General features: G+C 40.2%; 1 protein-coding gene across 4 annotated transcripts in view; it reads right to left on the bottom strand.

The window, feature by feature from the left end:
* The window catches only part of LOC140737843 (uncharacterized), a 185,607-nt gene that overhangs the window by 73,242 nt on the left and 87,221 nt on the right, over positions 1-25,144 (bottom strand). For 3 of the 4 annotated variants that reach the window (XM_073064541.1, XM_073064542.1, XM_073064543.1), the window contains 13 exons: positions 24,238-24,397; positions 23,760-23,869; positions 19,850-20,015; positions 18,083-18,192; positions 15,618-15,777; positions 14,433-14,542; positions 13,353-13,512; positions 11,135-11,241; positions 7,029-7,188; positions 6,374-6,483; positions 5,412-5,577; positions 2,801-2,910; positions 133-292 (listed from right to left, as the gene is read on the bottom strand). In XM_073064541.1, coding sequence (XP_072920642.1) covers positions 133-292; positions 2,801-2,910; positions 5,412-5,577; positions 6,374-6,483; positions 7,029-7,188; positions 11,135-11,241; positions 13,353-13,512; positions 14,433-14,542; positions 15,618-15,777; positions 18,083-18,192; positions 19,850-20,015; positions 23,760-23,869; positions 24,238-24,397 — 1,789 coding nt within the window. The remainder of the gene's footprint in view (positions 1-132; positions 293-2,800; positions 2,911-5,411; positions 5,578-6,373; positions 6,484-7,028; positions 7,189-11,134; positions 11,242-13,352; positions 13,513-14,432; positions 14,543-15,617; positions 15,778-18,082; positions 18,193-19,849; positions 20,016-23,759; positions 23,870-24,237; positions 24,398-25,144) is intronic. The other variant, XM_073064544.1, reaches the window with a different exon arrangement.

Below are 25,144 nucleotides of genomic sequence, written 5' to 3'. Positions count from 1 at the left end.
GGTGTTTACTTATAGTGGAGATACTTGTTGAGCATGAAGAAATGACAATAAATCAAGAATCTGAGAAAACACTCCTCTATTTGAATGCTCTGATTATTTATTGCATTGCAGAATATTGGTTGATTGACTAACCGCTGTACTTCATTGTGAAATTCCTTTTTCACAAAGGTGAAAAACTGACAGTGAGGCTCCTCGGTACATTTACGCTGGCAACTGTGTTCATCCTCAACTACAGACTGATGGAAGTCATTCCCCGGAAAGTCGAGGCCATCAAATATTTTAACATAACAAGCTGAAAAAAAGATATGAAGAGAAATTAATGACTGACCTGAAATTAATTAAAGTTATGAAATAAATGAAATCAATTAAGAAATAGTTCAAATGAATGACATTTTCTCATAATAACAGTACTGCATACCCATTCAAAATATTAGGTTGAATCTGACCGCAATGATGTCTGGGATTTTACACATTGATCACTATTGTCAAAATGGCACCCATCAATTTCTCCACTTGCTTAGTATAACATGGAAGTGTAAAATTTCCAGACAGTGATCCTGTACCCCTATCTACTGAAAATCCTGAGATTTCAGCCTTCCAGTTGATTTGCTCTTCAGCCATCTTGTAGACTTCACATCTTGTGGATGTTTACGGCTGTCCAAATAGTAGAAGAGTGGCGTAGTGATTAGCACAACACTGTACTATTCAGCAACCCGGTTTCAATTCCTGCCGCTGCCTGTAAGAAATTTGTGCATTCTCCCCGTGACTGCGTGGGTTTCCTCCTGGTGCTCTGGTTTCCTCCCACAGTCCAAAGATGTACTTGTTGATAGATGAATTGGTCGTTGTCAATTGTCCCACCATTTAGGTTGGGGTTAAATCGGGGGTTGCTGCATAGTGCAGCCATAGGACCGGAAGGGCCTATTCCATGCTGTATCTCAGTAACTAAATAAAAATAAAAGGAAAGCTCTTGCCAGAGAATGTCAAAGTGTTACAGTACCGTGCAGAAGTCTTAGGCACATATATATAGCTGGGATTGCTAAGACTTCTGCACGGTACTGGATTTGTCAACTTGGAGCGGAGAGCAAGTCTGTAAATCTGGCAGGAGCAAACGATGTTGGGAATGGTGAGGGTGCAGCGGCACAGGAAGGGCGCGGAACGGGTGGCAGAGAAGGAGTGCCAGGGCAGAGGGTGGTGCAGGTGCAGTCACACCCAGCCCTGAGACAGCAGGGATAGTCATTTGATTCCAAACTATTGGTTTACTGATCATTACAGAATGTCTCTCTGGTTCTTCCTGCTCCCTCCCTTCTTCCTTCTACTTTTCCCAACCATGATACACCTCTCTCTGCTCCCTTCCCACTCTCAGTCCACAATAAAGACCCATATCAGAAACAGGTTTATCATCACTCACACACATCATGATGTTTGTTTTTTATTTTGGATCAGCAGTACAGTGCAATACATAAAACTACTAGAGTACTGTGCAAACGTTTTTGGCATCCTAGCTGTAGTATGTACATGTGCCTAACACTTTTGCACAGTACTGTATCGTCAAGGTCACCAGTGATTACTACTGCTGAAAGCTGAAGACTAGTGATTAAATTATAACCTTTTCTTTTTGTTATTGTTTTGTTATGGTTAAGAGCACCAAATTTCTTGGTGTTCACCTGGCGGGGAATCTCACCTGGTCCCTCAACACCAGCTCCATAGCAAAGAAAGCCTAGCAGCGTCTCTACTTTCTGCGAAGGCTGAGGAAAGTCCATCTCCCCCACCCCCAATCCTCATCACATTCTACAGAGGTTGTATTGAGAGCATCCTAAGCAGCCGTGACATTGCCTGGTTCAGAAATTGCACCATCTCGGATCGCAAGACCCTGCAGTGGATAGTGAGGTCAGCTGAGAAGATCATCAGGGTCTCTCTTCCCACCATTATGGACATTTACACTACACACTGCATCCGCAAAGCAAACAGCATTATGAAGGACCCCACGCACTCCTCATACAAACTCTTCTCCCTCCTGCCATCTGGGGAAAGGCTCTCATGCCCAGACCATGTAATAGTTTCTTCCCCCAAGCTATCAGACTCCTCAAAACCTAAAGCCTGGACTGACACCTTGCTGCCCTATTGTCTTGTTTATTATTTATTGTAATGCCTGCACTGTTTTGTGCACTTTATGCAGTCTTGGGTAGGTCTGAAGTCTAGTGTCGTTTTTTTCTGTGTTGTGTTTTACGTAGTTCAGTGTAGTTTTTGTACTGTGTCATGTAACACCATGGTCCTGAAAAAACATTTTTACTGTGTACTGTACCAGCAGTTATGGTTGAAATGACAATAAAAGTGGCTTGACTTGACTTGATATGTCATTGAATTGTTTTGCAATAAAAATGTTATTGACTTCAAGTTCAAAGATTGCTCCAATGACACAATCATCTCAGCAGCTCTGTGAACTCCTCTCATTCCATGCCCTCTACCACCAATGCAAACAAAGGATGCAGGTGCATGAAACATCAATACCTATCAGTTCCCCAGCAATCATTCATCATCCTCTCTGGGAACAACATCACAGGCCTTTCATCTTCACTGGGATTAAATCCTGGACTTCACTTTCCTCATCAGACACACTACAGCAGTTTAAGAAAGCAGTGCGCATACCTTCTCAAGGCCAATGAGTGAGGGACAATAGATTCTGGCCTTGCTATGGTAACTAAATCCTGAAATGTGTAATTAAAAATTGGTCTACACTCAACTATCTCAATGAAAAAATCTCAAATAAAAAACAAAAGTATAAGTTTTTTTCTTTACTTACAACTCTTCAGATTCCTGCACTGTTTGAGGGAAAACCCACTTACAACGTTAAGTAGCTTTGTTGTCCTTGAGACTGTTCCAGTTGCAGTTTGCTTCAGATAACAGTAAAATCTGAAAAATGGTCAGTTATAATGTTAATTAATCCACTGTCAACCAAATAAACACAGAAAAGGCCACTGAAATTCTAATAACCTTCTAAATAAATACAAATGCAATTTCATTTTTCCCGCTTTGAAAAAAAGCCTCTTCCTCAATTGGAGACGGATAACACATATTGTATGTAATAAAGTTTTGTGTGTGTTTGTGGACAATAGATTCTGGCCTTGCTATCATAACTAAATCCTGAAATGTGTAATTAAAAATTGGTCTACACTCAACTATCTCAATGAAAAAAACTCAAGTAAAAAACAAAAGTAAAAGTTTTTTTCTCATCTACTTCAAGGAGCAATGTGTTGTGCATTCAGAGATACTCTTCTGGAGATCACTGTTGTAACACTGGTGCCTTTCTGTCAGCTTGTCCGGCCATTCTCCTTCAACCTCTCTCATTAACAAGGCATTTTCCCACTGAATTACCACTCATTTGAATGGTTTTTGCTTTTTGTGCCATTCTCTGTAAAGTCTAGAGACTGTTGTGTATGAAAATCCCAAGGAGATCAACAGTTTTTGAGATAATCAAAGCACCCCATCTGGCACCAACAATCATTCTATGGTCAATCGAATGATCAACTGTGGTCAACTGTGATCATATTTCAGCCCCTTTCTGATGGTTTGGTCAAAACAACTGAGCCTCTTGACCATGTCTGCATGTTTCTATGTATTGAGTTGCTGCCAAGTGATATTTGCATTAATGAGTAGGTGTTCATGTGTACCTAATCAAACAGCCATTGATTATATTTCAGGCCTCTAACATAATTTACCTACACAACTACATTTCAATATTTTAAATTTCTGATGGTCCCCGGCAAGAAACAATACTAAACTGCCACTAAACAAAGTAATGATGGTGGCAGAGTTAGGATGGCCCCCAATGGCTGCCTCTTCATGCTCATCTGCGAAAAACAGCTTAACCTTCTCTTTAGTGTCTCTTTTTTCCTCCTTTTCAAGGTGGTTGGATTCTATCAAGGTCCTGATCATTGTGGCACTCAAACTGCGTTTTTCTTTATGGCAGATGAGTTCCCATTCCTGGAGTTCTCTGGCCAACTGTTTTCTGGCATTCTACAGGCGCAGGTGGCACCTCCAGGTGTGGCCCTGCGCAGCCCTGTGAATGACTGATTTCAGGTCGGTGTTGCTGACTGAGGCATCATGGGAGATTAGAACATCAGGATTTCCCTGCGGAGGGTTTATGGAAAAGTGAAGCATCAGACTGGAATATCGTAACAGTGACTGTCAGTCTCCCCTTTCACTGTGGAAATAGATATCTCTTTGTCCCTTGTTTGTGAGAGAGAGAGTGCCTGAGGCATGTCAATCTGTTTGGTAAACAATAGTTTTGTTGACTGCAGCTCATAGTTTCTCTTTGGGTTCTTCCAGTTTCATGAGGAATTTAAGGTGGGGGGTTATATGGGAGGCAGGGTTTGAGGGTTGGCACAACATTGTGGGCCGAAGGGCCTGTACTGTGCTGTACTATTCTATGTTCTTTGTTCTATGTTCTGTTTTTCATGGACGTCTGCGAAGATTAAGTATTTCAGGTCACACACTGTATACATTCTTTCATAGTAAATGAAACCATTTGAAATTTGAACTATTTTAATAACTGTTGTCATGAAGGCCAGTCACATCTTATCTCTTCATGAGCACTTGAATTGCCAAGTAATATTAGATTCTAATCGAAGTGCAGGGAAATGGGATTACTGTTAATGGTCAGAACAGGCATAATTGGCAAAGGGGCCTGTTTCTCTGCTCTTTGGCTCTATGGCAAGTGCCAACACCTGCAGTTAGATGAACTTTTGCAATAGAGACAGCTGAAATACAGCAGAGGGAACCAACCACATTTGCACAGGGTTACTAGTTCAATACGTTTCCAGTAACAGGTGTTGTGTTGAGGGCAGGGAATTGACAATTTGGCAGACAGAATGATGCCCACAAATTATGACTTTACCAGCCAATGTTATCGTCTCAACTGGCTTGACAATGCCCATTTGAGAATGCCATTTGGCTGCCAATAACTTGCTGTTGATGGTACAAGTACTTCTGTGGTCACATTCCTAAAAATGCTGAATACAGCTTGATTTACAAGTAATTTTTAGAAGAATGTCTATAATCACTTATTTCTCATAACGATCATTAAAAGTAAATTAATTCAACTTAAGAAAGAAAAGAAATATATTCCAATTGGTACAAAATGTACTGATCCAAAACTGGGCTGCTCATTACAGACAGAAATGAGAAATGGGGAGAAAAAAGCGACAAGAGATTATGGGCAACCAAAGTGGAGTAGGGTTAATTGGACCTCCTCCCAAAGATAAGGAGCAAGAATATTAGGCCAAATGACTCAGTCTCTTCTTATCATACTGCAATTCAATTTGCAAACTGAAATTTCACCATCAAAAAAGAGAAAACTTTGAGAAGACTTTCAGTACAAACATGTTTTTGAACACATACAGCTTCCACCATACCTTCTATGGTCTTTGCTCCATTCTCTCTTCACAAATGTGAAGAATAAGCATTGGGGATGATCAGTGCACAGTTGTTGACAGACATTTACATCAGGTGCAAGGAGCCAGGTGATATCATTTCCAGGAAAATCTACGTCTTCAGAAAAAGCTGTTCTACATTCTGAAACTAAGCAAAACATTATATGATTTAACAAAGCAGGAACTACAATTACAACTAATTAAAAAGCAAACTAGTTTGAATAGCACCTCAAATTCCTCAAGTTTACCTCAAGTCATGAACCTCAAGTCATGAACATTAAATTCTCCAGAGTCACTATGAATGAAATTACATGTAGGCAGTATTTCATTAGAGCAGGTAACATTGAACTAAATACATAATTACCCAAACTCAAAATAATATCTATTAGATTAATGTATCCAGGACTCCTAGAACTGAAATGGCATGCTCAGGTTAATTACAGATACTAAACCAGTGACAAAATGCTTTGATTCCTTTTAGTTTCTATTTTGTAACGACACAGTTAGATATCCTTGTTTCAAGTATCTTTTTCAAACGTGTGCTGTCTACCTTTCTTACATTGCATTAACTAATGACGAGAAATTGCAGAGCATTGCAAAGGATAATAATTTGGTTGTAATTGATAGGCGTGCAGGAGAATGAAAAGGGATTAGTACAAGATTAGTGCACATATTTTCTTGATGGTTGGAACACATTCAGTGGGCTGAAAACTCTGCAGCTGTTATGATTCCAACTGGCAAAACTGTAAAGGGACTCTCAACTGGAGAAGCATTATGGATGAGAATTACATGGTATGAATTCATTAGCTGCAAAGTTAGACTACACAATATCATCCTTATATGGAAAAAAATAAAGAAGATAGAATACAGTGTTGTGAAGATAATTAATAATGACAGCAATCTTGAGTTTTGCTTTTCACTAACTAAAGTTATTTTGGCCATACCTGTCTTATTGAACCTGCATTCTCTGAATGGAAATCCAGATACAACATTCTCCAGAGTTGTTATCTTTGATGGTGTTCCTCCTTCACTCTTTTTGAGGTAGCAAATGTAACTAAGAGTAATCAGAGAAACAATACGTGGTTTGAAATACTGACAAAATAACCAACCATTTTGTTATTCTTTTTGCAGCATCAAAATCATGGCAACAAGCAGCCTGCTGTGAGATATTGACAAAACCATCAAACATTTCAGCACATATGCAGCTGACACTAATAAGCAGACAATACACACAAAATGCTAAAGGAACTCAGTGGATCATGCCGCATCAATGCACAGGAATAGACAGTCGACATTTCGGTCTGAATATCGACTGTTCCACTCCATAGATGGTGCCTGGCCTGCTGAGTTCCTCCAGTATTTCGTGTGTGTTGCTCAGATTTCCAGCATCTACAGAATCTCTCGTGACTAATAAGTGAACTTAGTTCTCAAACTGGCCATGGTCACTGCAAAGCTGTAAACATGCTTGTAATGTTAAAAGAAATGGGTAAAAACTGCTGGAGGAATAGGATTGATGAAGGATCCAAGACTGCCGTCCTCTACACAAAACTGAGGGTTTTTTTGCTCCTTGTTCCTGGGTTGTTTGAGAGTTTGACTCACCGCTGCCGTGCGTTGCGATATAACCCATTTGCAAAGGTGAAGTACTGACAGTCAGGCTCCTCTGTACATTCTCTTTGGCAGCTGTGTTCATCGTCTACTACAAACTGACGGAAGTCATCTCCTGGGAAATCCAGGCCAACAAACAGGTCTTTAAAACAAGCTGAAAAACATGGGAATGTGAGCTGATGATAAAGAGAAAAGGCCTCTCAGGTATTGTGTGGAACTAATTAAACTGGTAAATAAATGCCTAAGTAAACTAAGCCCTTTGAATATACAATGACTGTATTCCTCTAGTGTCTAGTCTCTGCATTTTCCAGTGCTACTAAAGAGCCTCTAAGGCAGCATCTTGTAAACTTCTTCTGCACCTTCTCCAAAGTGGATCAGAATTGAATTCAATACAGCAGACAGGGCCTAACTAAAGGTTCATAAAGCTGCCACAAACCATCCTAACACTTGAACCGAATGTTTAAATGAATAAATGCAAACTTGCTGAATGCCATCCTTACTGGCCTATGACCCTGTGCAGCCACTTCCAGGGAGTTAGGGACTTAAACCCCGAAATCTCTCTCTATATCCGTATGGTTAAGAATCTTGCCATTAGCAAAGTACTGCCCCCTTACATTTGATTTTGCAAGGTGCGATACCTCACATTTGATCAGATTGAACACCACATGCCATTTCTCAACAAATAACCTTAATTGATTTATATCCCATTATATCCTCCAGTATTCTTCAACATTACCTATAATGACAACAATTTTTGTATCTTCAGCAAACTCCACCCACCTACATCTTCATACAGATAATTTACAAACATATATCACAAATAGCAGAGGTTCCATTATGGAACCCTGCAGCTTACCGCTAGTCACAGACCTCCAGCTAGAATAAGTCTATTAATAAGTATTAATGAATAAGTATTATTCTCTATCTTCTCTGTGCAAGCCAATTCTGAATGCAAACCGCCAAGTCACCATAAATCCCATGCATCTTCCGGATGAGGGACCATTGTGGACTTCAGATATGCTAGGAGCCACACTCATGTCCCCATCTACATCAATGGAGCTGTAGTGGAGCACGTATCAAGCTTCAAATTCCTTGGTGTCCACATTTCCCAGGATCTCACCTGGTCCCTGAACTCCTCCATCCTGATCAAAAAGGCACAACAGCGCTTTTATTTCCTGCGGAGCGTCAGGAAAGCTCACTTCTGTTCCAGGATACTGATGGACTTTTACCGCTGTACCATTGAGAGCACACTCACCAACTGCATCTCAGTGTGGTATGGCAATTGTCCCGTATCAGACTGCAAAGCACTCTAGCGTGTGGTGAAAACCGCCCAGTGAATTATTGGGACCCAATTGCTCACCGTTGAGAACATCTACCATAAACGCTCCCTGGGCAGGATGAAAAGCATTATTAAGGATGCATCTCACCCTAACCATGGACTTTTTACTCTCCTCCCATCCGGTAGGCACTACAGGAGCCTCCACTCCCGTACCAGCAGGCACAGCTTCTTCCCTGAGGCTGTGACCCTGCTGAACCTCACATCACAGCGCTAAGCAGTATTACACCCATATTGTACTGTCTCAGTACTTTTATATTTGTGTGCTGTAGCACTTACTTTTTATTCACAGTTATTCTGTAAATAACACTATTCTTTGCATTTCTCATTAGATGCTAACTGCATTTCATTTGGCTTTCTATCTGTACTCGGCACAATGACAATAAAGTTGAATCTAATCTAATCTTATGTGGAACACCTTACTAAAATACATATAGACAACATCGACAGCTCAACCTTCACCACTCACCTTTATCACCTCTTTGAAAAATTTAATCAAGTTAGTAAGACATGACTTGCCCCACATAAAGCCATGCAGACTGTTCCTAATTAGGCCGTGGTTTCCAAATGCTCATAGATAGTGTGTTCAGTTCTAGTCTCCTCATTATAGGAAGGGTGTGAAGGCTTTAGAGAGGAGGTAGGGGAGATGCCAGGATGCTGCCTGGATTAGAGAGCATGTTTCATGAGGAATGGTCAAATGAGCCAGCGCTTGTCTCATTAGAGTGAAGGAGGAAGAAAGGTGACTTGGTAAAGCTGTATGAGAGAGTATAATTTTAAGGTGATCAGAGGAACATATAGGGGGGATATCAGAGGTAGCTTTTTACATAGAGTGGTGGAACGTGCTACCAGCTGTAATGGTAGAGGTGGATTCATTAGGGACATTTTGGATAGTCTTAGATAGGCTCATGGATGAAAGAATAATGGATGACAATGCGGGAGAGAAGCATTAGATTGATGTTGGAGTAGGTTAAAAGGTCTGCACAACAGAAAATACCCTATGACTATTCATATTTGCACAATTCGTCTTTTTTAGCACTTTAGTTGTTTGTCAGTGTTTGTAGTGTATAGTTTTTCATTGATTCCATTGTATTTCTTTGTTCTACTGTGAATTGAGATGTATGGAGTGCCCAGGGAGGGGTAGCACCTCCAGAGAAAGGACTTGTCATGTCCACTCTGGGGCAGCTCACTCACCTTACTCAGTTACTTAGTCTCCATCGTATTTGCTCTGCCAGTGAGACTTTCTGTTGAGATGCATACCATCACAACAGATCAACAGCAGGTGCCATTTCATTGGCTCTTCACTCAGTTCTGGAATATCTGGACTTTGAAGATGTTTTCAACAAGATGCTCTTCATTGACTACAACTCAGCATTCAACACTATCATCCTCTTGAAACTAATCGTTAAGCTCCAAGATCTAGGTTTTGATACCTCTTTGTGCAAGTGGATCCTCAAGTTCCAGTACGAATTGACAACAAATTCTTCTCCACAATCACCAGAAGTACAGGTGCACCAAAATGCTGTGTACTTAACCCCCTGATCTACTTGCTTTATACCTATGACTGGGTGGCCAAGTACAGCTCAAATGCCAGGTTTAAGTTTGCTGATGACAGCACTGTTCTTGGTTGAATCAAAGCTGGTGACAAATCGGCACTTAAGAGGGAGATCTCATTCAACATCAGCAAAACCAAAGAGGAAAATGCTGAAGTTCCATGAGCCAGTCCTCATTGAGGCATCAGAGGTGGAGACGGTCAGTAACTTTAAATTACCATATCAAAGGATCTGTCCTTGGACCAACACATAAGTGCCATCACAAAGGCTTAACAGTGTTTCTACTTTCTTAGAAGTTTGCGTAGACTCGGCGCATCATCTGACAGACTTTTATAGATGCACAGTATCCTGACTGTTTGCATCACAGCCTGGTATGGAAGCACCAATGCCGAGAAGTGGAACAGCCTACAGAAAGAGGTGGACACAGGCCAGCCCATAACAGGAAACACCATTCCCACCATTGAGCACATCTACAAGGAGCACTGCTTCAAGAAAGCAGCATCTATCGTGAAGAACTCCCACCATCCAGGTCGTGCTCTCATCTTGCTGCTACCATTGGCCAAGAGCTACAGAACCCTTAGGTCCCACACCACCAGAGTCAGGAGGAGTTATTACCCTACATCCATCAAGCTACTGAACCAGTGTGGATAACTTCATTTGCCTCAACTTTGAACTGATTCCACAACCTACAGACTCAATTTAAGGGACTCGATGTTCTCACTTATTTATTTTTATTAGATTTATGCAATTTGTCTTCGTTTGCATGTTGAATGCATGTTAGTCTCTGTTTATGTCGCTCTTCACAAATTTTATTGTATTTATTTATTTCCCTGTAAATGACTGCAAGAAGTGAATATCAAGGTAGCATATGGTGACATATATGTACTTTGGTAATAAATTTACTTTGACTTTAGGTGATGAAATGCATATACATTATAACAAATCAGGGAAAACAAGTTGTGTCAGACATACAGTTCCCAAAATGTCAAACTCTCAATCAAATTCCTACATTACTCCCACATTGCATTTTGAATGCCATAATTGGGAGGAGCAACTCCAATTATAGTAATTGTTATCTTTTATTACTCAACATAAATATAATTGTTGTTTTATTCAATTTGCAATTTACATTGCAAAACATAATTGCTCATGGAAACAAGACAAGTAGCAGATCCAACCATAATTTAACAACTGTTTCTCAATGTTTGACTTACAGTTATATGTCCTGCACTGTTTCAGAGAATAGCCTGAGACAACATTCTGTAAGTCTGTTTTAAGGGTTGGTTCCCCTTCCAGGTTCTTTTTAAGATAACAATAAAATCTGAAACATAATGAGAATCATTTTGTTAAATCCTAAATATTGATTTTCACTAAAAAATTAAAACAAAACCGAGTTTATAAATCTGAAATAAAAACAAAATTTGTTTATATAGCTCAGGTGAAACACGATCTATTGAAAGAGGAAAAGCATCTGCATTTCATGTCAAAAACATTTCAGATGAAGGTCTAAAGGTCCAATCTGGTTTTTTGGGTCCAACCCAAAAACTGCTGGAAGATTCAAGAGAAGAAAAGAAAGAGTCAACATTTCAGGCCAAGATGCTTCATGAGGACTGGAAAGGAAGGGGGCAGAATCCAGAATAAAAAGGTAAGGGGAAGGAAAGGAGAGCAAGCTGGCAAGTAATAGTTGAGATCAGGTGAGGGGGAAGGAAGGTGGTTGGATAGGGGAGGGGAACAAAGCAAGAAGTTGGGAGGAGATTGAAGGAAAAGGTAAAGGCTGAAGAAGAAGGAATCTAATAGGACAGTGACCATGGAAGAATGGGAAGGAGGAACCAAAGGGAGACAATAGACAGCAGTGGAGAAGAAGACACCTCTTTTCATCAACCTGATCGCACCTATCACAGGCCAGCCTGAACTCCTTCCCCTCCTTCCACCTTATTCTGGGTTCTGACCCATCCTTTCTAGTCCTGATGAAGGGTCTTGGCTCAAAATGTCAACTGTGGGATGCCCAATTTGCTGCGTTCCTCTAGCATTTTTAATGCGTCGCTCAAGATTTCCAACAGAACCTCTTGTGTTCCTGTTTTTTTTTTAATTCTACTTTAAGTTTATTGACTTTGGAACAGGAATCTCTAGCCCCAATAATAGGCATAAGGATGGCAAAACACAATTAATCCTCACTAAATATTTTGGATACTGACAGAATACCAACATGACATTGCCTGCTCAGTGCAGCCAGATCCATCCTTTCTGGTCATGAGGTTCTTATGTGGAGAAAGGTACAAAAGACAGACGGATCAGTGCCAGGACACCAATTACTCACCATCTATTTCAATGAGAGGGTCACGTATGGCATATCCAAGTCTGCTGATGGTAGATAGCTGGTGGCAGTATGGCTTTGAGGAGAATGCAGGAAGACTTCAAGAGGAAATACGTAGGCTATGTGAATGGGCTAGTACATGACCAGTATGGAATATGATGTGGAAACATACGAGGTCATCTACTTGAGCAGAACCAAATAGAACAGATGGATTTTTAAAAGGTATATTATTGAAGGATGCTGGTGTATAGTGTCCTTGAATATGAATCATAGAAAGTTACTATGTAGATAGACCTCAACACTACCTACAACTTCAACAACACAACTTCAACAACCTCTGGGTCATCTGCAGATTTACAAACCAACCATCTACATTTTCATCCAGGCTATTTATATACATCACAAGCATCAGCGATCCCAACACTGATTCCTATCAAACATCGCCGGTCATGGCCTTCCATACAGAATAACACCTTTCCATCACTAACTTGGCAAACTAATCCTGATTTCAAACTACCAATTCACTGTGCACATTACACATCTTAATCTCCTGGACCAGTCTACCATGAGCTCATCAGCCATTGATTTCTACAAGGATTTGTCACATTGCACTAACTAAAGTCCATGTAGCTACCAATCTCTATCAAATATTTTACTTCCAGTGGTTGTGAGGTGGGCTTCATGGTTTTGTGCCATATTTTAAAAAGGTATTGGCTGGTCCATTAACCTCCATTCTGATAATACACACATTTTCAATGCCATAATTGGGAGGGGTGACTCTAATTTTAGTAATTGTTGTCTTTTATTGCTAAACATTAATATAATTGTTATTTTTATTCAATTTATGGAATTAAAAACATGCAATTATAAGTCATTCCTAACTGAGCTTCAGAAGCTACTGGTACCCATCTTATAAGTCAACAATGCATGTTTCATAATGAAGGTAGTCCTTGACTTAGAATCTAAAAATGGTTCAATAGTTCCAAATCACAATGGCATAATGCTTAGTGGAGAACTACCCTTGTCTTACTTGGTGATAAGAATCACTATTTAGGATGTGATCCGTTATCAATATTTTTCATGTGTCACTGAACGTTCCGAATGAAGATATGATTTACCTTCGTTTGTCAGCGTTCCAATCACTTGTCAAATAGGTGAAAAACTGACAATTTTTATGGTCGGTACACAATTTTTGACAATACTTTACATCTGGGACAAGAACTGACTCAATATCATTTCCGGGAAAATCAGTGTTTACAGCCAGCTCATGTACACATCCTGCAATGAAATGAGATTAGTTTTTTTTAGCATTGATTACTTGTAAAGAAATGCTTCTCTACGGGCAAGCCTGAACCTCGCTACAATATATATCAATGTTATCTGCTACATAATAACACACTAAAAGCAAGTTTTAAATGACATGAAATATTCTAGAAACTGTACCATAGTCCACATTGCATCCATGTGACCAAAAATAATGTATAGTTAACAACATTCATCATTTTCTAATATGAATTAAATTGATTAAAGATACAGTGAATCTCAACCCCATAAGAGTCTGGCTTCACTAGGAAGATGAAGAATTGCTCCTGCTTCAGTTACAGCACATCTTTCTATGGAACAGTTCCAATATTCAGTGTCAAAACATCTCCAGATGTGATGCACCAAAGAAATTCCATGCCACCTTGCTTACCTTCAAGATGCAAGCAACTTATAGACACTGACTTTTTTATCTTATAGATAACCATGGATATCATTTATGAAGAATGAATTTGTTATTTATCTATCTATCTATTTATTTATTAAGATACAATGCAGAATAAGCCCTTCTGAGCCACCCATCAATACCCCAGTTTAATTCTAGTCTAATCATGGGACAATTAACCTACCAACCAGTACGTCTTTGGACTGTGGGAGGAAACCAGAGCACCTGGTGGAAACCCACACAGTTATAGGGAGAACATACAGGTAGTGAATGCCATAATTGGGAAGAGCAACTTCCTTTCTTTCTTTGTCTATTTAGCACTGATAATTTATCCAAGTATAGCTGAGACAGTGTGGCAAACAGTGCAGTAGTACCACAGCTATACTTAGATAAATTATCAGTGCTAAATAGATAAAGAAAGAAAGGAATTTGTGCCATTAATTTCAGAAACATTGCTTTCAGAATAAAGAGATGGGAATAATTCTGGACATACCTGTGTTATTGAACTCACAATTCCTTAAAGGAAATCCTGACATAACATTTGATACAACTGTTATTATTGATGGAGTTCCTTTTTCATTGTTTTTGAGGTAACATGTGTAGCTAGAAAGAATTACAAAATCACTGTGTGACTTAAATTCTTCACAAGATCAGTCTGCAAATTTCATTTCCTTTCCTGTCAGTACTACAGTACTAGGTGAATTGGTCCTCTAAGGGGTGTGTGTGTGTGTGTGTGTGTGTGTGTGTGTGTGTGTGTGTGTGTGTGTGTGTGTGTGTGTGTGTGTGTGTGTGTGTGTGTGTGTGTGTGTGTGTGTGTGTGTGTGTGTGTGTGTGTGTGTGTGTGTGTGTGTGTGTGTGTGTGTGTGTGTAGAAATGCACAAAGATGTGACAGAAAATGATAGAAACATAGAAAACAGGTGCAGGAGTAGGCCATTCGGCCCTTCGAGCCTGCACCGCCATTCAGTATGATCATGGCTGATCATCCAACTCAGAACCCTGTACCTGCTTTCTCTCCATACCCCCTGATCCCATTAGCCACAAGGGCCATATCTAACTTCCTCTTAAATATAGCCAATGAACCCGCCCCAACTGTTTCCTGTGGCAGAGAATTCCACAGATTCACCACTCTCTGTGTGAAGAAGTTTTTCCTCATCTCGGTCCTAAAAGGCTTCCCCTTTATCCTTAAACTGTGACCCCTCGTTCTGGACTTCCCCAACATTGGAAACAATCTTCCTGCATTTAGCCTGTCCAATCCCTTTAGAATTTTATACGTTTCAATAAGATCCCCCCTCAATCTTCTAAATTCTAGTGAGTATAAGCCTAGTCGATCCAGCCTTTCTTCATATGAAAGTCCTGCCATCCCAGGAATCAATCTGGTGAACCTTCTCTGTACTCCCTCTATGGCAAGAATGTCTTTCCTCAGATTAGGGGACCAAAACTGCACACAATACTCTAGGTGCGGTCTGACCAAGGCCTTGTACAACTGCAGTAGAACCTCCCTGCTCCTGTACTCAAATCCTTTTGCTATGAATGCCAACATACCATTTGCCTTTTTCACCGCCTGCTGTACCTGCATGCCCACCTGCATGATGATAGATTAAGGGTCTGAGAATACTTTTCTTCAATTTGAATGCCCTCATTATTTATTGCATTGCAGAATATTGGTTTATTGACTAACCGCTGTACTTCATTGTGAAATTCCTTTTTCACAAAGGTGAAAAACTGACAGTGAGGCTCCTCAGTACATTTACGCTGGCAACTGTGTTCATCCTCAACTACAGAATGACGAAAATCATTCCCCAGAAAGTCGATGCCATCAAAAAATTTTTCATAACAATCTGTAAAAAATTAAGAGAAATTAATGACAAGTGGAAATTAATGAAAGTTATGAAATAACTTTAATCTATTTAGAAACAGTTTAAATGATTGACATTTGCTCATAATAACAGTTCCCCATATCGGCCTGGATTTGGTTATAATGATGTATGGGATTTTACCCACATTGATCACTATTCTCAAATGCACAGCAATTTCTGCAGTTGCCAAGTGTAACAGGGAGGTGCCACATTTCCTGACAATGATCTAGTCCTCTCGCACGCCCTGTGATTTTTCAGCCTCTTTCCTGATTCATTCCTCAGCTGTTCTGTAAACTTCAGGTCTTGCAGATACAATTGAGGGAAATGTTTAGGTTTTCTAAATAACAAAGGGGGTCAAAAAAATGAAAGTTCTTGCCAGAGGATGTCAGGGTGTTACCACTGTTTATCTGCAGAACGCTGAATGAAGAATAGCACTTGATTCATAAATGTTGTTATTCAAAGAAGGTCCTAGATTTTTTTTGTCAATGGAGGTGCGTTTGACTTCAAAGTTAACAGTTACTCCAATAACCTGATTGTCTTGGAAACTCTTGACAACAATGCCAAATTCCATGGCCTCTACCATCAATTGAAATAAAGGGTGCAGGCACATGGAAACATTAACATCTACAAGTTGCCCTCCAAGCCTACAGTGTCTTCACTTGGAACAATATTACAGGCCTTTTATCCACACTTGGTCTAAATCCTGGACTGCATGTTCCTCATCAAAACACTACAGTACAGCAGTTCAAGAAAGTAGCCCACAAACCTTCTCAAGGGCAACATGAGAATAGCCTTGTTCATGATATCGTTTTGGGAGATTTTAACAAGGCCAGTCTGAAAAAAATCACTAAGCAATTACCATCAACAGATCACTTGCAATACCAGAGGAAACAACACACTGGACCATTGCTACACCACCATCAAGAATGCCTACTATGCTATTCCATGCCCTCACTTTGGGAAGTCTGATCATCTGGCTGTACTTCTACTCCCTGAGTATAGACAGAGAATGAAGACTGTAGCACCAGCAGTGAGGACCAAGAAGGTATGGACAAGGGAAGCACAGGAGCACCTACAAGACTGCTTTGAACTGATGGACTGGACTGTATTCAGGGATTCATCTTCAAACTTGGATGAGTATGCTGCAGTTGTTACTGACTTCATTAAAACCTGTGTGGATGACTGTGTGCCTACAAAGACTTACTGTACATTCCCAAACCAAAAGCGGTGGATGAACCAGCAGGTACGTCGTCTGAAGGCTACATCTGTGGCATTCAAGTCTGGCCACCCAGGCCTGTACCAGAAAACCAGGTGTGATTTGCAGAGGGCTATTTCAAGAGTGAAGAGACAATTTCAGTCAAGGTTGGAAGCAATATCAGATGCATGGCAACTCTGCCAGGGTCTGCAAGACATTACTTCCTACAAAGCAAAACCCAATAGCATGAACGGCAGTGATGCTTCACTACCAGATGAACTCAAAGCCTTCTATGCCTGCTTTGAAAGGGAGAACACAACTACAGCTGTGAAGGTCCCTGCTGCACCTGATGACCCTGTGATCTCCATCTCAGAGGCCGACATTAGGCTGTCTTTAAAGAAATTGAACACTCACAAAGCAGAAGGTCCTGGTAAGGCTCTGAAAAGCTGTGCCAACCAACTAGCGGGTGTATTCAAGGATATTTTCAACCTCTCACTTCTACGGGCAAAGTTCCCACTTGCTTCAAAAAGGCAACAATATGCCAGTGGCTAAGAAGAATAATGTAAGCTGCCTTAATGACTATCACCCAGTAGCACTCACATCGACAGTGATGAAATGCTATGAGAGGTTGGTTATGACCAGACTGAACACCTGCCTCAGCAAGGACCTGGACCCATTGCAATTTGTTTATCATGACAATAGGTCAACGGCAGACGCAATCTCAATGCCTCTCCACACGGCTTTGGACCACCTAGACAATACAAACACCTATGTCAGGATGCTGTTCATCGACTATAGCTCAGCATTTAATACCATCATTCCCACAATCCTGATTGAAAAGTTGCAGAACCTGGGCCTCTGTACCTCCCTCTGCAATTGGTTCCTCCACATCCTAACCGGAAGACCACAGTCTGTGCAGATTGGTGGTAACATACCCTCAGACCTTCTCAAGGGCAACAAGAGAATAGCCTTGTTCATGATAACTATGTCCTGAAAATGAATATTTAAAATATGGCCTGAGTTCATTATCAGTATGTGAAGAAACCACCTAAAGGAAAAAACAAATTTAAAAATGTTTTAATATTTACTTACGACTGATCAGATTCTTGCACTGTTTGAGGGAAAATCCACTTACAACGTTTTGTAACTTTGTTGTCCTTGATACTGCTCCAGTTGCAGTTTGCTTTAGGTAACAGTAAAATCTGGAAAATATTCAGTTGTAATGAAGATTAATCCACTGTCAACCAAATAAATGTAGGAAAGTCCAATGAAATTCTAATCACTTTCCAAATACCAATACAATTTCATTTCCCAGTCTTTGGAAGATATCGTTCCCTCAAAGGTAATAGGTACCAACTATTTCACAGCATCTAAAATAAGCTACCAATGCAACTACATTTCCATCATTTAAATTCCTAACAAACCCAGCAATCAGCAAATGCTGAAGAGCCATCAAACCACTGTGGAGCAAGATCCTACAAATAGCATTGTGAGGATGGACAGATTATTTATTATCGTGTTGCAGATGATTGGGTTGATATTAAACAGGACTTCAAAAATGGGGTCATTTTTTTCCAACTGGAATAAAAAAACTAGGCACTTGTTTAAAGATGGCCTTCCCTCGGTGATACATGGAGCTTCAAGTAGAACTCGTGTGTCAGGAGCGGGATCGGACCCCAGAGCCTGCGGAACCATGAGTGGGGAATGCATACAAACCCAACATAGTACAATTCCTGACAATGGACATCAACCTGTTAGAAGATCCTGTAGGAGGGAGATGGCAGCTGCTGAGAAAGATAATTTTGCACTGCCTCCTTGCTCTCTCCTTACCTCAGGACTCATCAGAACTAAAAGATTTGTACTCCCTCTTTCTCTCCCTGCCTCTTACGTGCACTAGAATTATTATCTGTCATGCAAGAGTTCGGGAATTCAGACAGGGATTTTTCACCCACACGGTGGGTGGATTGTAGTACACACTGCCTCAGAGGCTGGTCGACACAGGTCCACTCACAATATGTCTATGCACCTGGATGAGCACTTGAATTGTCAAGCAATATTTGAGTACAATTGAAGTGTTGGTAAATGGGATTAGTATAAAAGGGTAATTGAAAGTCAGAATGGACATAGTTGGGCCAAGGGCCTGTTACTCTGCTGTATGACACCATGACAAGCCAAATCACCTGCAGTTAGATCAACCTTTACCATACACAGCAAGAGTACAGAAGAGGAAACCAACAGCATTTGCACAGGGTTGGCAGTTCAATAGTTTTGTAATAGCAAGTGTTGAATTGAGGGCAGGGATTTGAAACTTTTGCAGACAGAATGAGGCCTACAACTTCATCAGCCAATGTTGTGTTCCCCCCTCCCCCTTGGCTCGTCAATTCACATCTGGGACTGCCTGTGCATGTATATGTTGTCAATAGCTTGCTGTTGATGGAACAAGTATTTCTGTGGTCAGATTCTTAAAGATGCTGAAAGCAACTTAATGTACAAGTAAATGAAAAAGGATAAGGGATACCTCCCATTCCTCCCAAGGATGAATACAAGTAAATTAATCCAACATAAGAAAGAAAAAACATATTTCTGACAGAAAATCCAAAACAGGGCTACATATTACAGAGAGAAATGAAAAATGGGGAGAAAAAAAAAGTGGCAAGAGATATGGGTAACTGAAGTGGAGTAGGATTAATTGGACCTCCTTCCAAAGACATTGAGCAGAATATTGGGCCAAATGAGCTCAATTTCTTCATATCATGTTGGAATTCAATTGCAAACTGGAATTTCACTATCAATAAAGAGAATTTTTTTGAGAAATCTTTCAGTACCAACACATTACAAAACATACAGCTTCCATAATACCTTCTGTGGTCTGTGCTCCATTCTCTCTTCACAAATGTGAAGAATAAGCATTGGGGATGATCAGTGCACAGTTGTTGACAGACATTTACATCAGGTGCAAGGACCCAGGTGATATCATTTCCAGGGAAATCTATGTCTTCGGAAAGATCTCTTTGACATTCTGAAACTAATTAAAACAACATATGATTTAACAAAGCAAAAACTAAAATTAAAAATATTTGGCATCTTTATTTTTTTCAAACCTGTGTTTGAAAGTTGACTTCTCTAGGATTAGAATGCAATTATATTGGTTACATTATCACACGACAAGACACATCGTGTTCTCAGAACACAAACTAAGTACGATCACTAAATCACTATTCTGCTCTCCTCATAGTCCCAAATCTCTTCCTTTCACCCCAGCCATATACTGCTGGATGACAGAATCTCTGGTCCTGATTCTTAATATAATTCCTCTCCAATATGACCCCACTCCCATTGTCTTTCCCCTGAACAATGCTCTATCAACCCAACTCAGAAAGGCTAGGCATGTCTCCCCAGCAAACCTGTGAATCTAGGCCTGGCCCCACATTTACTATTTGCCCCACATTTACATTTGCTATTTTCCTTTGTCGTTCCACATTATGACATGTGATACCTGTGCAATCAATGAGTTATCCACCAGTGAATTCACAACAAAATGCATCAGGCAACCCCGAGGGCCCCATGAACTGCTGAGCCAATGTTCTCCAAACCATATGATTTGTGATTTTACTTCCCAGGCTATATCTATCACTGGACACACTGCAGAAAGAAAATTTTACAAAATAGCTTATTTTGTTGCTCACAAAATAAACAAGTTTGCTTTCATTGAAATTAGTGGAAAGAAAATCAAATTGCCCATACAATGGGCTGCTATGTTGATAGACAATTAATTTAATATCAGAGATAATATACAAAATTTGACCCAGCTGTGTTTCTTTAGTAACAACATTAATCTTCCCCTTTCCTTTCCAGTACTGAAAAAAAGTCCTGGCCTCAAACATTGACTGTTTATTCATTTCCCTAGAAGCTGCCTGGCTTGCTGAGTTCCTCCAGCATTGTGTGTGTGTTGCTTTGGATTTCCAGCCACTGTAGGATTTCTCATTATTGTTATTTTTAGTAATTGTGCTTAGCTCATTTCAATATTACATCTCATGCAAGAAGACATATGAGAACATTATAAAACCAGAAGAAAATATTGAAGTACAAGGTCAGAGCTACAAAAGTCGTAGAACTGAGGGAGATACGTTTGTCACTTTACAAATGAAGTTGCTGCAATGAGCGACTGAAGCAAACCCAACTGCAGGACACAGGCATGGAGATTGAGTTCGGATGTTCACACGGGCCTAAACACCGAACAGCAAGCAGGAGGGATCTTGACATAGAGCCCTGATATGGAACCTTGACACAGAGCTTTTACTTGACATGGAGCCTTGTCTCAGAGAAATGGAGTCTCATAGGTAAACCTTGAAACTGGAGCGAAACATAGAACAAACAGTTCTGAGCGATTGGGAATAGTAGTTTACTCACAGGAAAAAAAAGACCAACGAACTGGCAACTAGTGGTTGTGACATAAAGGTTCTTATACCGAGTCTTTGATGGAAACCAGGCGTGCCATTATTGAAGAGATTTGGAATCAATTTGGGAAATTAACGATCGGGACCATGACAGAAGTATTGTGAAATGTCAGTTCCAAAATGATCAAACATGACATGAAGATAAAGTTCTATAAAGCTAACACGCAACAATCTCCAGCTATATTAAGAATGTTTTACATGCAGTGTCCCTCAATGTTGCAAAAACAAAGGAACTGGTTGTGGATGACAGGTGGAATGGAGACAGGCTAACCCCTATTGACACCAATGAATCTGGGGTTAAGAGGGTAAACAGCTTTAAGTTCCTCGTGAGGACCTCATGTGGTCTGTTCACACCGGCTGTGTGGTGACAAAGGCACAACAGCACCTCTTCCACCTCAGACAGTTGAGAAAGTTTGGTATGGGCCCCCAAATCCTAGGAACTTTCTACAGGGGCACAATTGAGAGCATCCTGACTGGCTGCATCACTGCCTGGTATGGGAACTGTACCTCCCTTCTGTAGACAACGGTGCGGACAGCCCAGTACATCTGTAGTTGTGAACTTCCCATGATTCAGGACATTTAAAAAAGGTGTGAAAAAAGGGCCCAAAGGATCATTGGGGACCCAAGTCACCCCAACCGCAATCTATTCCAGCTGCTACCATCCAGAAAACAGCACCACAGCATAAAAGCCAGGACCAACAGGCTCCAGGACAGCTTCTTCCACCAGGCCATCAGACTGATTAACTCACACTGATCTGAGTGTATCTCTATGTTACATTGACTGCTCTATTTATTATAAATTATTATAATTGGTTGAGTGAACTTGACCTTTTCTCCTTGGAGCGACAGAGGATGAGAGGTGACCTGAAAGAGGTGTATAAGATGATGAGAGGAATTGATCATGTGGCTAGTCAGAGGCTTTTCCCCAGGGTTGAAATGGCTAACACGAGATGGCACAGTTTTAAGGTGCATGGAAGCAGGTACAGAGCAGATATCAGGGGTAAGTTTTTTTTTTACACAGAGAGTGGTGAGTGCATGAAATGGGCTGCTGGCGACATTGGTGGAGACAGATACAATAGGGTCTTTTAAGAGACTCCTGGACAGGTAAATGGAGCTTAGAAAAATAGAGGGCTATGGGTAACCCTAGGTAATTTCTAAAGTAAGTACATGTTCGGCACAGCATTGTGGGCTGAAGGGCCTGTATTGTGCTGTAGGTTTTCTATATTTCTATGTTTTTAAATTACTATGATTGCACATTTAGACGGAGACGTAAGAAAGATTTTTACTCCTCATGTGAAGGATGTAAGAACTAAACTCAATTCAATTCAATTCAATTCCATGCCAATATCAATGAAATGAACCACAGAACTTCAGTAGCCCAGATAACATGAAACAAAATTCATAACGACCCAAACAAAAATAGTATCCATTATATTGAGGTATCAAGGATTCGAGAAATCTACTGCTCTATGCAGCTAAATAACACTCTCAGGAAGACTACAGATAAAGCAAAAAATAAAGTGCCCGTGATTCCCTTTTAGGTTCTACTTTGTAACTTCATAACCATATGATTTTGGTCATGTGGCTTTGTCAACTTAAAAAGTATTGTACTGCCTATTTATATTTTTCTATACTAATTATAAGAAAATGCAGGGGTATTGTCAAGGAATAATGAGAACACAAATGAGGGATGCACCTGATCTATCAACCAATAAATCCTAACAATTATTTAAACAAGGCTCACAACTCTTAGTGTACTATAAATGCTTGTGTAAGGACAATACAGTGGTACAGTGGGTAGCTTCACTGCCTCACAGTTTCAGTAACTCTCACTCAATCCTAATCTCCAGTGCTGACCATTTGGAGTCTGCACGTTCTTCCAGACATCATGTGGATTTCCTTCAGCTTCTCCATTTTGCTACTATGACCTGAAGAAATGCTGGTTGCTAGGTTAAATTTCCACTGAAAATTACCCCAAATGTGAATTTGAATGGTAGTATTTAATTGGAGCTGGTAGGAAAGTGGGAGAGTATAAGATTAGTGCATTAACTTACTTGACAGACAGAACCCATTTAGTGGGCCAAAGAGTCTGTTGCCTTTACAATTCCAAACAGCAAAACTGCTCAATTGATTAAATATTATGGATAAGAATTATATGGCATGAATTCATTAATTTAGCTCCTCGTTTATACTCCATTAATATCATCCTTTCATGGATAACTTAAACAAATAAGGAAGATAGAATATAGCACCATGAAGATAATCAGCAGTCTTCTATTTCACCTTATTAAGTAAAATTATTCTGGCCATACCTGACTTATTGAATGCACATTCCCCTAAAGGAAATCCAGATACAACATTCTCCAGAGTTGTTATCTTTGATGGTGTTCCTTGTTCACTCTTTTTGAGGTAGCAAATATAACTATGAACAATCAGAAGAAAAATGCATCATTTGAAATAGCTACAAAATCACCAAACATACTATCACTCTTTTTAAGGAATCAAAATTATTTCAGAAAGTGACCTGCTGTGAAATATTTACAAATCCATCAAATATTTCTGCACATAGTTTCTCTCAGAGTGCCACTAAAAACTGAACTTAGTTCTTGAACTGGTCATGCACACTCCAGAGAAATTTAACCCTTGGCAATCATTCCTGTAGAGTTAAAAAAGAAATGGGTAAAAATTGCCAGAGGAATAGGATTGATGAAGTATCCAAAACTTCCATACATGACACAAAACTGAGATTTATTTCTCCTTGTTCCTGGGTTGTTTGAGAGTTTGACTCACCGCTGCCGAGCGTTGTGATATAACCCATTTACAAAGGTGAAGTACTGACAGTCAGGCTCCTCTGTACATTCTCTTTGGCAGCTGTGTTCATCGTCTACTACAAACTGACGGAAGTCATCTCCTGGGAAGTCCAGGCCAACAAACAGGTCTTTAAAACAAGCTGAAAAACATAGAAACTGATCTGATAAATAACAGAATAAGAGGACCATCAGCTCATAATGGTACAAACTAGCTAAGCTAATCTCTTCTGCCTACACTATCTGCATACCCCTCCATTCTCTGCATATTCCTGTGCCTAAGAGTCTTTGAAGTCTCTCTATCATGCTTGCTCCATCACCACCTGCACAGCACATTCAGACTCTCAACATTGTGTAAAAAATTTTCCCCACACACCCTCTTTGCCCTTTCATTTTAACAACATGCCTTCAAGTATCAGACATTTGGACACTGGGAATACAACACGGGACGTCTCCCCTATGTGCCTCATGATCTTATAAACTTTCATCAGATCTCTCCTCAGCCTCCACCACTCCAGAGAAAACAAACAAATTTTATCCAACCTCTCCTTATAGCACATGCCCTCGAATCCAGATGGCATCGTGGTAAACCTCTTCTGCACTCTCTCTGAAGACTCTACTTCCTTCTTCTCATGGTAAGGGCAGAGCTGAATGTATTACAGCAGATGTGGCCTAACCAGAGTTTTATGAAGCTGCAAGATAACTTTCCAACTCCTGAACTCAATGCCTCAACTAATAAAAGCAACTTATGTAGTAATTTTCAAGGACTTCAACCCCAAGACCTCTTTGTATCTCAACAATGTTAAAGGTTTTGCTGTTAACTGTGTACTGTCCTTTACATTTGATTTCACAGCATGTAACACCATGACATATGGCTTCATTAAACTCCA

Source organism: Hemitrygon akajei, chromosome 13 (genome assembly GCF_048418815.1).
Source record: "Hemitrygon akajei chromosome 13, sHemAka1.3, whole genome shotgun sequence".
Classification (NCBI taxonomy): Eukaryota; Metazoa; Chordata; class Chondrichthyes; order Myliobatiformes; family Dasyatidae; genus Hemitrygon; species Hemitrygon akajei.
The sequence above is the reverse complement of the archived record's forward strand: the minus strand, read 5'-3'. Positions and strand labels throughout refer to the sequence as shown.